The 15,672-nt window shown below is 36.1% G+C and overlaps 1 protein-coding gene across 6 annotated transcripts in view; it reads right to left on the reverse strand.

The window, feature by feature from the left end:
- Positions 1–424: 424 nt before the first annotated feature.
- RAPGEF6 (Rap guanine nucleotide exchange factor 6) overlaps positions 425–15,672 on the reverse strand; it is a 149,065-nt gene continuing 133,817 nt past the window's right edge. For 5 of the 6 annotated variants that reach the window (XM_087709549.1, XM_087709550.1, XM_087709551.1 and 2 more), the window contains 4 exons: positions 14,763–14,988; positions 12,854–13,371; positions 7,870–8,166; positions 425–5,649 (listed from right to left, as the gene is read on the reverse strand). In XM_087709549.1, the coding sequence (XP_087565675.1) occupies positions 5,624–5,649; positions 7,870–8,166; positions 12,854–13,371; positions 14,763–14,988 (1,067 nt within the window). In that variant the 3' untranslated portion in view covers positions 425–5,623. The remainder of the gene's footprint in view (positions 5,650–7,869; positions 8,167–12,853; positions 13,372–14,762; positions 14,989–15,672) is intronic. The other variant, XM_087709553.1, reaches the window with a different exon arrangement.

Here is a 15,672-nt window from a genome sequence, read left to right on the forward strand (position 1 = left end):
CATAAGTATGAACCAGTTGCCAAGCATCAAAATTTTGATCATGCAATCATGGGGATGCTACAGAGGAACTGTGAAAAACGGTCATAAGTCACTATTTTCACTGCCATTGTAACTTTGAATGGTCACTAAACAAACTGTTGTAAGTCAAGGACCACCTATGTGGTGTTAAAAATTATTTTTGCTTTCTCACTGAAATGAGGCTACTTACAATAATGCAAAACAGAACTCTTAGAATATTATTGCTAACTGCATTAAAAAAATGACCTCCTAATCAGAATCCTGTCATAAGCATTTGTAAGCTCATTTTAATTGAATGAGACTAGCTTCTTGGCCAACAGTTCTAGGACTAAAGTATGGAAATGATCCAAATATTTATGGGGGAGGTGCAGAGAGAAATGTTGAATAAAAATTAACTTACCCATAATCCATGATAAGTTTGTTTATTGGTTCCAACATCATTAGTAGATTGGATATTAAACAATACTTTTAAACATTCTCTTAACCAAAAATATAACAAATATTTACAATCACCCAGTAAAAATACAAAAAAGCATACAGAGGCACTGTCTTTCTAAAAGACATAAGTGTAAGAGGTATAAAAAAATAGAAGACAAACATTGCTTGTTACAGAATACTTTACAATCACTGATTTGTGCAGTTTTACAATTGCCATTGGAATACCATTACAACTGTGCAGTTTTTGCCCATATGCTCACATACGCAAAATGTCATGAATACCAAGCTAAACTGCATTCCATGTATATATAAAGAAATTAAAGACACAACAATGACAAGTACTACGGGAGGAAAAGGGAAAGGAATGAACTGGAGGTGAAATTCATTTGCTACTCAAGAGTTTTAATTGTTGGCATTAAACATTTCAATCAACGAAGTAGTTTTTTTTTTTCCTGATCAGTTTTTGGAAGGCAAGTGCAATGTTTTTAAAATTGCATATTGGGTAATATGCATTACGTGAACCTGTAGTAGCACTCTTTCCTATACATTATTTGTATGAATGCAAGGCTGAACAGATCAAAGCTTCTTTCATTTACCTCCTGAGATACATTGACATAATGGATTCTTATTGAAAATCCATTACTCATCATTTGGAATCGCCTCAGCTGTGCAGCAGGATCATATCTCAAGAAGTGTTTTCAAAAGCTGAAGGGAGACACCGTGTTTTTTTTTAACATTAGTGCAAAATTCTCTTAACTTTAGAAGACAAAGGCTGGCCGTGTACTTATTTAAGTGAAATCAAAACCTTTTTAATTTACCTTAGATGACACTCTGTGTCAAGGTAACCGAAGTGCATCTTACAAACCACTGCTTTGGAAAACATTTCCTTTCACGACTTACCGTAGTTTATATCTTCAGTATGATCCTGTCTCGAAGAGCAATCAAATGGCAAATTATGTACAGGCCTACTTACATATTACAATACAGGGTTTCCTTTTCCTCCTATTCATGTAAATTAAAAACTGATGCTTGTTCCACCTTTGAGATTTTTAAACATTCCTATTGCGTTTTTAGCATAAGGCCAACTTCCTCACAATACAATTTAAAAAGAATAAATGTTATATACAGAAAAGCATTGGCCCTTTCAAGAACTTGAAAAAAATTGACACGTAATATGTGTATGGAGGGGAGGCAGCACATGCTAGTAATAAGTTGTTATATAACGAATAAGCATTATGTAAACAGCACAAAATGGGATTAAGCAGTTTTATAATGAATGGCTTTAAAGAAAAGAAGAAGAAATTTATCTCCTTGGGTTCACCCAAGCTCCATTTCAGTTTGGCTACTGTCCCTGTACTATTCATCTGGCAAAAACCAAACCAAAACTCTAAAGGATCAGAGCAAGAACAGGTTGAGGCAGTTTGCACTGTGCAAAGAGGAAGCAGTTAAAAGGGCTGGCTGGCCCGCTGCATATTTACACTCTACAGGCTCTGCATTTTTTAAAAATGTATTAAAAGTCGCCCAGTGATTTTAAAAATAATGTAATTTAAAAAGCAAACTTCTTTGATGCCGTTGATACAAATACATCAAATTTAAGCGGGCGGTTTTTGGCTCATTAGATTTTCAACAAGGAAAGACCTCGAGGTGGGTTGGTAAGGTAACAAAAAGTACTACCAAAGAGAAAAGGCGTAAAAAATGTTTTGTATCTATAAACTGAAATATTTGAAATTTAAGAGAAATGCTATAATGTTGGCCCTTAGCACTCTACCATCTAGAAAGTTCAAAGTTAAGTTTGCACTTATAAACTGCATGAAACGTTGTATGAACTGGACTTGCGGAGAGCTCAGAACTCAAGATTTAAAACTTTACTTTTGACAAGGGTAACTTCCTTCTCTGACAGCCCAGGAATATCTGAAAGAAAGCATGTCCATACCACAGACATTCATGTCCATCAAACACTTTTAAACAGAATAACAACACATCTATTTGGTTGGACATCAGCTCTAGTAAAAACTTTTAACAGGTGCTATACAAATGCCTTCCGATCTCTGATATGGGTTTTTAGGAGACAATCCGTCAAAAAAACACATTTTTCACAAATCTATGAAACAATGGGAACTGTACTACTATGGAGTATGTGGGGTTTGTGTGCAGGAAAAGTTCAACTCTGTTGTGCCATTATTCATTATGAATGCTAAAATTATGGAAGCCAAGCTTCAATATTTTATCATGTTGGTTTCCTTAAGGTTTTTTTTGGGGGGGGGGGGGGTGAGAGAGAGAAAAGAGCCCTGATGTCTCAGCTATTTATTCTAGACATTTAAGTAGTAACATATATTCTGCAATTAATTGTTGAGTTTGGTTATCAGTTCTATGTTCAGATCTGCAATTTCATGTTACAAGGCATTGAAGGAGTTCTACATTAAATTTAGAACTATCCAAGCATATTTCACATAGGCTTTCTGGGAAAGCTATCACTGATCTCATATGCAAACAGAAGAGTTTGATTTTTGTACATAAAAGCAACATTCACCTTGCACAGAAATGTAAATCTGAAAACTCTTTATAACTTGAAGTGTAAAATATAGAATTGATTTGAGGCACCTTTAAGACAGACAGACATCCTTCCTTCTACCCTAAACTGTAAACATTTATGATATTAAGGTTTACAAGTAAACTTTAAATATACATTGAGACATTCATGTCCACTGATTTATGTTTGACTAGGCAACCATTATGCAGTAGGGGAAGAATATAAACACAAATAATAACTCCAGTTTCTGCTATGTACTCTGGTTGGCTAAGTAAAGCTGCCATGTCATCCCAATCTTTCTTTTTTTTATTTTACATAATACACATGCAAATGTGCATTATATATATGAGCCTGGGATTCATCTTTCTATGTAAATAGCACCTTTGTAATCACCCCACCCTGCAGGACAGCATCTCTTCCAGAGACACGTGGTGTGGAACTAGAAATGCCTGCAGCTTCACTGAATTTTAAAATGTGATTTGAAGTCACGTTTGTTGGACATTTCCAAAATCCAGCATATCAACTTGAGATAAGAGAGTAAATTCCATCTTGCAATTATACCAGGCACTTGAGAATAAGAAGTACTGAAGTTTCACTCTCCATACCACCACCCACCCAAAAAAAGCTTAGAGCAAAGCATACCTAAGCCTTGTCTCTTTTTCTTTTTAAAAATGTGCTTACTGGGGGTGCGTAAGTGACAGCGGTAAGTGACTGTGGTCACTTCATTTGCTTCATTTTACAAGTTCTCAGATTTGTACATCTTATTTTAAGCGTTCAATATGTTCGTGGGATGATCCAAAGCGATTTTCCTCAACATGGCAACTAGTTGGGATGTTACATGGGATCTGGAAAATTATTCATCTCCAATGTACTTTAAAGTCGCTGAATCTGTGGGAATCTATTACGTGGGATTTTCTAGATGACGTGTGCAGGCAAGTTTAACTCTCAATTGTCCATGAAATAGCATTGTGATAAATGTTGAAATCATGGATGTCAAGCTTTAGTATGTTCTCACTGTTGGTTGCTCTTGGGGGAAATAAAAGAAGAGTTTTGATATCTTAGCTACTCATTCTAAACATTTAAGGTTAATTAATAAAATATATTCCATTAATAATTCTTAAATTAGATGGGTTGTCCACTCCCTTCTATGTTCAAATTGTAATCACATTTTAGATATTCATATTTCATAATTTTTAACTTGCTGATTGGAATGCAAGGAATTTCTACCCAAATATATTGAGAGGACAATAGGTAGAGAAAAGATGATATAGAATAATGTTATACAATATTTTTGGCACCAAGAATGGTAGTCCAAATGCCAGTAGCAAAGTCATCAATGGCTTAAAATGTTGAAAAATGCCTTTCATTTCAAATCTACAAAATTATTTGCCTTTTTGTGTTTGTCATGGATTGAGAATTATCATTTTTTCAAATGCAAGAGCTCTTTTTGGATTTCATTAAAAAAAATTATGAACATTTTTTTAAAGTAAGGGGAAAAAGTCTTACAACCAAACTGCTCTTACAGAATGGGAAGAGTTTCAAATAAAATTGGAAGTCTAAAATAAATAGACTTTACTATCATCACCATCACTAACACTACCATCATCTAATAGCATTTTTACTTCTATCTCTTTGCTCCTAAATTTGCAAATTTGAACATTTTAAGCGAATTTCTAAAAAAATGTAATGTGTTGAATACTTTTTCAACGCAAGTCTTGTAGAAGGAAAAAAAAACATTTGTAATGATACAAATATGCTATGAAACTGTTTATAGACAAGGGGGAAGAAAATGGAATGTAGGAAAGGGAAAAAAATGCAACTGCTCCCTTATAGTGATCATTTGGCAGCTGAAAGAAACTGCATGAATTTCACTGGTTTTAAAATATAGAACCAGTAGATGGCAGTGTTTCACTACTGTATGCACATCAAATCACACTCAATATATACTTCTGAAGACTTGATATTTTAGTTTGATGTGACCGATGTCCTCTAGCTGCATTCATGAACATCCAGTTCCTCAGAAATCAAGTGTTTTGCTTAGCATAAGACATCACACTAACACTGAAACAATTTGCTTCCTTATTTTCTTTGAAAAAGCATTCACATTAGCCAACCAGAGCATTCAAATACTTTACAAAAAAAAAGAACCTTATATAAATTCCAAATTAATAAATTACTCTTCAGATTGTTGCAGAAGTTTCTTTAGTTTTGATGTAGCTTTTCCAATTCAGGTAAGTACATAAAATAACTTTCTTCAATTGAGAGCCATAATAGTTAGAAAGAAAATATCTGAACAAAGTCTACTTAAAAGATTCTATCGTTCTTTTACAGAAGTTTGCTCCCAAGCTGGCCCCGACGCATCATATGTTAGGTCCTTCTTGATACTGCAATGCAGGGTCAGTATTTCTTAGAATGAGTATTTTCTCTTTCCAACAGAAGACTCCATCAAACTGATTGCAGTGGGCTGAAGCAAATTCAAAATTACAATCCAGATAGTTCATCCTACTAGTTGAAGAGCGCAAACACAATTCTTTGAAGTCAATAGCAGCAAGCTGTCAGCTATAGCTGACAATACTGTAAAATTCCTTCCTCCAATGTTGGTAAATTTTGAAACAAGTTTCACAGGAAGCACAGAGACTAGACTGCCGATACTTGTTCATCTTCTGTGAAATAAGAAAAACAATGAGAACTCTTTGTGTCATAAACATACAATATATTTCAATTAAAACTGTGTCGTATCTACTGTCAGAACCCTAGGATTTTTTTTTATGAATTAAAATAGATCTTTTTTTTAGACAATTAAAAACAGTTCTTTACTGCTATCCCTGTTGCTCATGCAAAGAATGATGAACATTAAAAAAACATTTTCTAAAACTTATCTAATTCTAAATCATGATGGCAATTTAATATGATGTAGCTCATAATGTTGGAATTTGGGGTAATAATTCATAATACCATTCAGAGGCCTTAAAGATAGTTGGCTTGGCTTGTGCCTTTCATACTGAAATGCCAACATGACATTTGGACACATTAAAAAAAAGTAAATGTGGTAAATTACACTCAGTATTGACTCTCAGCCATACTCTGCAAATGAGCTAACAAAATTCTCACAGAATGAGACAGTGTGGTAATGTAAAGTTCAATGTCTAGGATTGGGGAGGACCAGTCAGTCACTGAGTAACCCTATTATTAGTCATAGTCATCAAACAGAATAATTTGATTCTCCACTCATTTGATTACACATAATGCAATATGCAATTATAGGATAGTTTTGCATTAGTGGCTACATAATCTATCCTAAGTGTCTATTTGGTAGGGTGGTTAAGGCATCAGGCCAGGAACTCACAGGAGACTGTGAGTTTAACAGTGTGACCCTGGTCCATTCACTTTATCCTCTAGGAAAGAGGCAATGGTAAACCTCTTCCCCCAAAACATTTCCAAGAAAACTACAGGGGGCTTGTTCAGGTGGTCACCAGGAGTCAGAAATGACTCAAAAACACAAAATATAAAAGTAAAATCCATCTTAATCTATTGTTTTTGAGCTCTCTGGCATGTAGATCAGAAACGTTGGCTTATTCTCCAAAAATAAGTGCCTGATGAACCAATGCTTACAATATTTCATAGAAACATAACACTTTAATCAAATGTTTGTCTAGGTTCATATTCATATTCATAGAGACATACACACATTGGACCCACCCATTTTAAGAAAACATCGTGCTCTATAATGCGACTTACAAGCTGCTTTTGTACAAAACAACAAAATGATTTCAAAGCAAACTGGACAAGATTATAGTAAAATTCCAGTCTTATAAAAGCAAAATCTGTGAAAAGCGTTCAGATTCATGGATTTAATTAAAAGCAGAACAAAGCCAGACAAAGCACAAATAATGGCAGACAACAGAAAATGGAATGCAAATGTCATGGAAGTCAAAATTGCTTATTTCCAAGGGGTAAATGAGCAACAAAGAGAAATGTGAAAACTCTAGATTCAAGGGTTTGGGTTTTTTTTAAAAACTTCATTTTATAAATTCTGTTTGTTTTTTTTAATATTGCTTTTGAGGTTTAAATGGTTCAGAACAGAGGTCAAGTATAAGGCATCAATGTGATACAATTAGTGGGTCTCTGTGGATTTGATTTTGTCCAGTGAGCAATTTCAAGTCTTATAAATAATTGAAACTGCAACTTAAAGCCTCAGCTGTTCAGCTCTTTTTGATCTAACAGTGTCCACTTAGAACCTTATTTGTGGAAGCTAATACCCATGTACTGCTTGGCTGCTCCGTACATACACCTACAACCCTTAGCTTCAGGGAGAGGCATCACGTTGAGATTCTAGCTAGGTTTAATAATGCTCTGTTGAGTGGCATGTTAGGAAATACTCAGTTTCCTGCACAACAGGAACCTTTATCTGAACCTGTGTCTGCACTTGGTTAAACCTGCTTCATGGAACTCCATGTAGCAGATAAGACACTGCTAATTATAATACTATTTATCTAAAGTACATAAAAGTGTAACGTAACTACTTTCAAAATCATTTCTGTTACATCAGTCACAGCCTTTTAAATTACTGAGAACAATTTTCTTCTTTTTATTGTGGATAGCATAAGGCATTTTGGACCGGTTTCTTCCAAATATGCTAGCTAATAATTAGCGCCTAATACATTTTCTGTTTATTTCCCCCTTTAGAGTCACTTTATTCTCACATAAGCATATGTAAAGCATATACAAATGAACAAAGAAGGGAGAAGAGGGGAGGAAAGAATCATTGAGGCACATTCACGGAGAGGGTTGTAAGGTAAAGACAGACTGTGCACTTTCCCAAACTTAAAATAAACCACATACGACTTTACTCAACAGCTATCAAAGGAGATCTTTTAACATACCATCCTCTTCACTATTTGCGCCAGTCATATCTGCTAGCTTAGGATGGGACGGTTGCCGGCCATGCCACTTAGGCATCTTCTTTGGAAAACAGGCCACTGGTTCGCTACTCAGAGGAGTGGAGGAGAGCCTAGACAGCATCTTTGACCTCTGCACCGCCACACTATAGTCTGGAGGCTTTAGGTGTGGGTGGTGGGATCCTTCTTTTATGTCCGCTAAAGAAATCCCCATATATCCTGGCGGGGTGGGCGGTGGCTCCCTATATCTAGTATCTTCCTTAGATGAGGTGACACAGTACACTAGTACGAGAAATAAGCAATGGAAATGTTAATGAAGGAAACAAAGACAAAATAAAAGCATTTTTAATAAAAAAAACAGTGAAATGTTATAATGACTTAATCAAAAACTGATTAAACAAAAGGTAAATGAAAATCACTCATAAAACTCTATTTTTCTAGAAAATGTTCAGATATTAGATTAATTGCCCTGGTCTTAAAAAAAACTATATTATTTTGGAAAATTTCTCATATTGGCTGATATATTAATATGTCAATAGCAAGCCTCAATGACACCAAAATGACCACACATGTGTGGTGATGTCATCACACAGATGCCATCCTTACATACTTGTGTCAAGAACTGAATGCAAATTGTAGTATTTGATGACATAGTCACACATGATATATCTGTCACAAACATTCTTCTAAATAAGGTGCCAAGATACCATCCAGAAAATTCGTGCACTAAAGATTCTTCAATATCATTTTTGTTTAGGCAAATTGTTCACAAAGAGGAAATTTGGATTATGAGATATCTCTGTTTTTGGAGTTATATTTTAAGTGATTGGCAGAAAAAACAAGGCAGATGGAATAAATACTCAATATTGACCTGAACTATTTGATGACTGGAAGTTATTTTTCAAAACCCTACTTCTTAAAGCAACAGTGGATTACAAACTATTTTGATAAGTCACTTGGTTCCCAACAATCTAGAATGTACTGACCAAAGAACTTAAAATATAAAAATAAACAGCACATAGTGCAACCAAATGCAATTTAGTTTGTCCTTTCCACATCCAAAAATTAACTATACTTTATATATTTAATACAGCCTATCCTTTAATTCCAGCAATATTTGTAGGAGTCCATGCAATTAAAATACCCAAGTACAATTAAAATCATTGTTTGTCTTCATAAAATTTTGATGTGGTTTTGCTGGCAAAGCTTCTTGTCATTTATTTGTCCTCAACTTTAAAGCTACCTCATTCTTACTGTAAGAGACATCTGCCTCTGCAATGCACATTAAAAAGAAAAAGGGTTTCATCAACTGCATGTGCCCACCTGCCAGACTGACTTTTTGGGTGCCCGAGTGTGATCTCTCTTACAAATTTAGATTTGTAATCTTCCATTTTCTGAAAAGGTAGCTCAGGGCCCTAAAATGCTATGTATTTCTTCCTTTTGGAGACAAGTAGGGAGGACTGATCTTGGAGAAATATGAATCGAAAATTTCCACAGATATTGGAGTAGGAGAAAGAGATTACTTGATTTGTAATGCCATACTGAAAGGCAATTTCTAAATTCTGAACACTTATAATTTTCCAAGTATATTCCAGTATTATATAATGTCAGTTATCTCTGGCTGTCACCTACATATACATATTGGTTGTCCTCAACTTACAACAGTTCATTTAGCGGCCATTCAAAGGTTAAAAGCACTGAAAAAAGTAACCTATGACCGTTTTTCACACGATCATTGCAGCTTTCCCATGATCACATGATCAAAATTCAGATGCTTGGCAACTGGTTCATACTTATGACCTTTCCTGTGTCCCAAGGTCATGTGATCACCTTCTGACAAGCAAAGTCAATGGGGAAGCCAGATGCACTTAACAATTGGGTTATTAACATATAACTGCAGCAATTCACTTAACAACTGTGGCAAGAAAGGTTATAAAATGGGGTAAAATTCACTTAACAAACGTCTCATTTAAAAACAGAAAGTTTGGGCTCAATTTTGGTGGTAAGTTGAGGACTACCTGTATAAATTAAGGCAACAAATGCAGCCTGAAATCTTGAAGAATCTATTAATGGGGTGGAGAAGCAAAAAAGGGTTAACTGAAATATTATGGTCTATCTTACTCTTCCTAGTCTACACCCAGTCACATCTACAAAAGACAAATCAAGGGTGCATTGCTAAAGCTCCTGAAGTTTCTAGGTCAAGATTATTTACTGTGAGAAGGCATGCAATTTGCAGCCATTTCAATTCTAAAACAGCTGGTTTTCAGAAATGGTTAAAAAAAACCAGGACTGCCAAGTGACAGGCTTCATTTTATTAAAATCAGTATTTTATTGAAATGGAGTAAGCCTCTTTTGGGATATTAAAATAAAAGGTAACATTCCATTATAAATAGGTATTTTGATTAAGTAGAAAGCAGATGATTGCATATCATGTTCTAATTCTCAGCTGTACTATGAATCTAAGTAATTCTTTTTAAAGTGTGGCTTAATTCTGCATCCTTAGGGGGTGGGAAAGACAGCTGCTAAAATTAGTAAGGCAAGAACAGGGTCAAAGTTGTGAAATGGTAAGTTTGACTAGGCAGACAATACTGGATTTATGGAGATCAGTGCACCAACTTTCAGTAATTTTAGTTTTGCCTTTATGAATGAAATGTTCATACATGGCCTCTTGCTTTTGAACATGAAAGTAATAGTACAAGCAAACTGTTTATGAACTGGGTTTCATTCTACCTATTTGTGATAAGGGCTATTATTATATTGTTATCCCACTTTTTAAAAAATATATTTCGATCAACTCAAGGCAGTGAACATACTTAATACTCCTGCCTCTTATTTCTCCCACAACAACCCGTCAGGTGGGTTGGGCTGATAGTGAATGACTGGCCCAAAGTCACCTAACTCAGGGGTCCCTAACCCCCGGTTTGTGGACTGGCACCGATCCGCAGCATGCCGCAACCAGGCCACACAAACAAGCGAAGTCCCATCTGCGGGAGGCAGGTTGCATGCAAAACCACACCTCCTCCGGTCAGTGGAAAAACCTCTCTCCACAAAACCAGTCCCTGGGGCCCAAAAGGTATAGGGTCGTTGGTCCAACTTGGTTTCATTTCTAAATAGAGACTAGAACTCACAATCTCCTTGTTTCTCGGTCAGCGCCTTTACCATTAAACCAATGAGCTCTTTTTTTCTTTTGCTAGAATGTTGGTATTCCTGCTTTTATTTTTTCTTAAACAAAATTATTATTGATAGTTTTTTTTCTTTAATTAACATAATGTCAGCAATTCTCTTCCCATTTGGCACTAGGAAATTTGGAACTCTTCATCAGCAGAAAGCAGTATAGAATTTTTTGAAAACTAAACAAACTGGGAAAACTAAACTGCATGGAAAAAAGGAGAGAAAAAAATCTAGGTGCTAGAACAGTATTTCTCAATTTCTCAATATTTATAGTCTTCTGTTTCATTTACTACTCCCTTTAACGGATGCTATTATTCTCTTGCTTCTATTTTCAGAAGATTGTGGATCCATGCTGTCAAAACTGATTGACAAGCATGTGACCTGACAGGCAAAGGGTGCAAAAACAACCTAAAATGGAAATCACCAGAAAAGTAGAGTAGCAAATAACAAATTGCCTAGGTAGGTCTGTTCAGTGACGTATGCTTTTCAAAAGCACTTGAAAAAGAAAGGCATTAGGTTTCAGGGAATTGGAAAACTTTCAACAAACAGAACTCTAGAAGAATTTTTTTGAAATACCTAAATTGCTTTCCCATAGCCATGCCATTGGGAAACTGGAAAGTAAGAAAGGCAAACATAGCTTTTCTCGCAGAATGTGAAAGGTACACTTTGGTACAGTGGTTATGATACTACGCAGCATATGATTCATTTAGACATGAGTTGAAATCTGAAATAAATATAGATGCGAAGACAGCATCTGGGAACAGAGACCATTGGACACTCAAGAAAGCCACTTTTTTTTAAAGCACTGAGCACAATCTACTGTTCCTTTCTATGCATTCTTCCCATTATATCTGGCTTTCTAATGCCTTAAAATATTGCTTTCACATTCCCTTCCACGGTATATAGGCATGACTTATGTGACTGTAGAACTGCCATCTTCCAGAATGTGCCCTTTAAGAAAGGGTGTTCGAAAGAACCAGGGGACAATTCTTGTGTACCTGTAATAGTACTGCGCTTTCTTAATTTACAAAGAGAAATAAATACATGGTATGCCCATGCCATAGTTAATCTTTTAATGTCTTCACTACAGATAATCTATTCTATGTTAATATCCAAGGACAACATTTTGAGTCAGTGCAAGGACAATAATTTCTTAAGTACCCTTTTGTCTGAAAGCAATGCTACAAATAGACAAGAGGATATTTTATGTGACATCTTTCATCCTCAATCAAAAAATGGAATTTGGCATGGAGTCTCTGCTTCTTCTCAAAATAGTTGTATCTACAATAATAGGTGTTTGATTGATGGCCAATATGACAAGCTTGGGAAATGATACATGAAGATGATTTCCTTCCTGTCTTGAAGGCAAGGCAAAAATGCGCGCATTGCCAAATTGCTGGAGAGAAAAATATCTCAACTGGATTTATCCATCACAAATTTTCTCCCCAGACTGGTGTTACCTTCGTGTGAATGGTTAAAAAAAATCAAATTCTTTAACAAAGAACTGCAAGAAATTTCTTATCAGAAAATATACAAAAAGTCCCAAAGTAACTACACAAGCTGTCTCTCTTCCCTGCCAATCAATAAATCATGCTGCCTATTATTTTAAATCCCATCCTTCCCCCAAGGAGATCTGGAGACATTCCAGCAGAGGACTTGAGTTGATTGAAGACATGTGTAGAAGAAAAACTTTTTAAATGCAAATTGGCCATGAGGGCTGTTGAAACATTCCTTAACAGCTCAACTACATAATATACAACAGCTGTGGAAACATGCACTGGCTTTTCATCATGCTTACCTATGAGGCCATGTTCTGTACTTGAAGTGACAGTTTTGTAAGCTGTGTCACTGCCTGTTTTAGTGTCCAAAACCTCAGCTTGCTCTGTTGTTAAGCTCTCCAATCCTCTTCGTTTTATGGTCCCATAGTTTGTTTCGTGCATGTCTGACAGGGAAGTAGATGAAGCCCAGCTGTGCCGGGACTGGTCGAAGTCCATTCCAGTTTTGGGTTGCCGACTACTGTCTGAATTGCTGTGTGACTGCAAATGAGTCTCCTCAGGACAGCAGCTGGATGGCTCCACTTCAGCAATAGCCCTTTCCAAATGAGCATGGCGGTAAGAGTTTAAGAGGTCCCACCCCTTTTGGTTCTGTATGTTTTGAAAATTATCATGAGAGTTACTCGAACAAGAGGTCCAGCTTCCACGGCCGCTATCTGCTGCTTCTATTGTGAGGTGCTCATGAGACATCTCCTCGGTGCTCATGGAAGATGGGACAGGCAGCCCTCGGATCACTGGAGGTCTAGGCAACGGCCAGCTTAAACTGAAGACAGCATGAATGAGAAGGAAAATAAAATTGCTGTTGAAATGGCCATGCAAGCAAATCGGTAGGGACAGAATCAGTGTTAAAATTGCAAAGTTTTATAGTTCAAAAGAGCAAGGAAATATATTTTGCACTTCCTTCAACATTTAAAAAATATTAACTGAATGTGGCAAGTCTTAATTATTGTTTGCCCAGGTATATCTAATAACAAGCTTGATCTATGATTTTCTTCTAGATAAAATAATTGTCCATTTCTGCCAAGTTTTTCCAAAGTCAGCAAATAGAGTTTATCTTTTTCCAGTGAGAACTAGTAATATTCATATATTCCTGTTTGTAAATAACAGAAATTTCAACATATTTATAAACTCATCTTTGTATTTAAAAGACATATAAACATTCCATTAGGGAATTAAACATTGGGATCTTTATTTTATAAAATCCTTTGGTAAGGATTATGTTTGTTATTTTACTTATACACTGCTCAGAGTCAGTTAGACAGTGAAATGGGTGGTACGTAAATTTAATAAAAAATATAAAATGTTATTTGTCAAAGGCAGGGAATAATCAATAGAAATTAAAACATGGGGTTGTGCTGTGCTTCGAAGAATATTATGTGAATGTGCCTAGAATTTTGTTGAGAGACCAGAGCCACCAAAAATACTTTTAAGCTTTTAAAACAAGAGCCATTCTTCAGTCTTCTGCTGGCAGAAGCCATAACAAAAATAATCAGAAGGGTGACTACATATAATGGGCACATGCCTGGAAATGCATCTCTTCCTTGCATGGCCGAAATATGAAACAACTGGCTCCAATCACTGCATCATGTTATATCTAAAACAAACCCAAATCTTGTTAATACGTTTGAAGCATGCTATTATCAGAGGGAATGTATTTAAATCTCACTTCCATGCATTTTCTCCCACTTATATTATCACACCAATTGAAGCTTTTCCAAATGGGGAGAATTCTAAATCCGAGGTTCTTTCAGCAGAAACTTGCCCTTCTGAAGTGCTAAACGGCTTTTCAGCAGGCTAATAATCCCCTTGAGTGTGATGACACCACAAGCAGCAAATGACTTGAATGCAACATCTCAACGTTATGGCACACCAGTCAATTATCACCACCTGTCTGTGGGAAGGATCTCTTAAGAGGAAAGGAGGCAGGGAAGAAAGAGGCAAAGACCAATCCAGATGGACCTTTTCTTATCCTTCCACAGGGCCATTAAACCAAGGGCCATGGGAAAGACTCTAGAGATTTGTTAATTTATCTTAAACATCTGTTGTGAGATTTTCAACGTATAATTGTTCAAATAGCTTATAAGCTGCCTTTTTTTTTTAGTCCTCAAAGATAAGACTATCAATAACCATTCTGGAGGAAGAAATGATTCTTACCCAGAGCAAGACTGGTTGTATTCAAGTGGTGGCTGAAAGGGCTCTCTCCTTTCCCCTGCCCCAACTGCGTCCATCACCATTGTCGGAGGCGGACACCTCTCATCCTGAAGGGCGGCAGTCATGGAGTCAGCAGAACAGTTGCTGACAATGCTGGATCGTGAGGAGATCTCACTATGGCTGGAATCGGAAAAATTCTCAGATTTGGCAGACGGGATCAGGGCATAGCCTAAACATGACACGAGAAGACAGCGTTGAGAGAAAACGTAATCACACCACCGTTCAAAATAGTTTTGCTCGAGAAATAGTTTTTCACTGTTTCATCTCTTCTCTTACAAGACTTTCCGTCACTTGTTTTATGTGAGTTCCTTTTGCTCAATGGAAAACAATAAAATGCGACAGAATGGAATAATTCCTTTATGAATTAATTTGATCGTTAAGAGACTAAAACTGTGTAACTTCTTTCACCGATCCGTTTCAAAGAGGCTGTTATGTGCTAAACCAACCAGGACGTTCAAGGGCAGCAAGTATGGCTTCTTCAAAAGCTAGACAAACCCAGAAGAACCTTGCTTTCCAGTTGATCAAGTAAAAAGATACTGCAATCAAAAGCAATGAGCCAACTACAGACACAATAGAATCAAGTGCAGACACTTTTTCTGCAGGTTGAATGCCTTCTCCCAAAGAAGCAGTCCTGTTTGCGTAGTTACATGCTATGTCTCCTGCATTGCTTCTATTTAATTAACATATTAAATAATGACCTATTGATTTAGCTGTGCAAGTACAGCCTGAATTCTCTGCAAGTTTTGTTTCTCTGTATTTGCAAATACGGTAAAAGTTTGTTTTCTGAAAGATCAGATATTTAAGAAAATATCTAATTATATCGTTTTAATTTTGTTTCTCATTTAGCATAGGA

The sequence above is a fragment of the Thamnophis sirtalis genome, unplaced genomic scaffold, assembly GCF_051295495.1.
Source record: "Thamnophis sirtalis isolate CommonGarterSnake01/CBP01778 unplaced genomic scaffold, rThaSir2_p1.2 scaffold_3, whole genome shotgun sequence".
NCBI classification, from domain to species: Eukaryota; Metazoa; Chordata; class Lepidosauria; order Squamata; family Natricidae; genus Thamnophis; species Thamnophis sirtalis.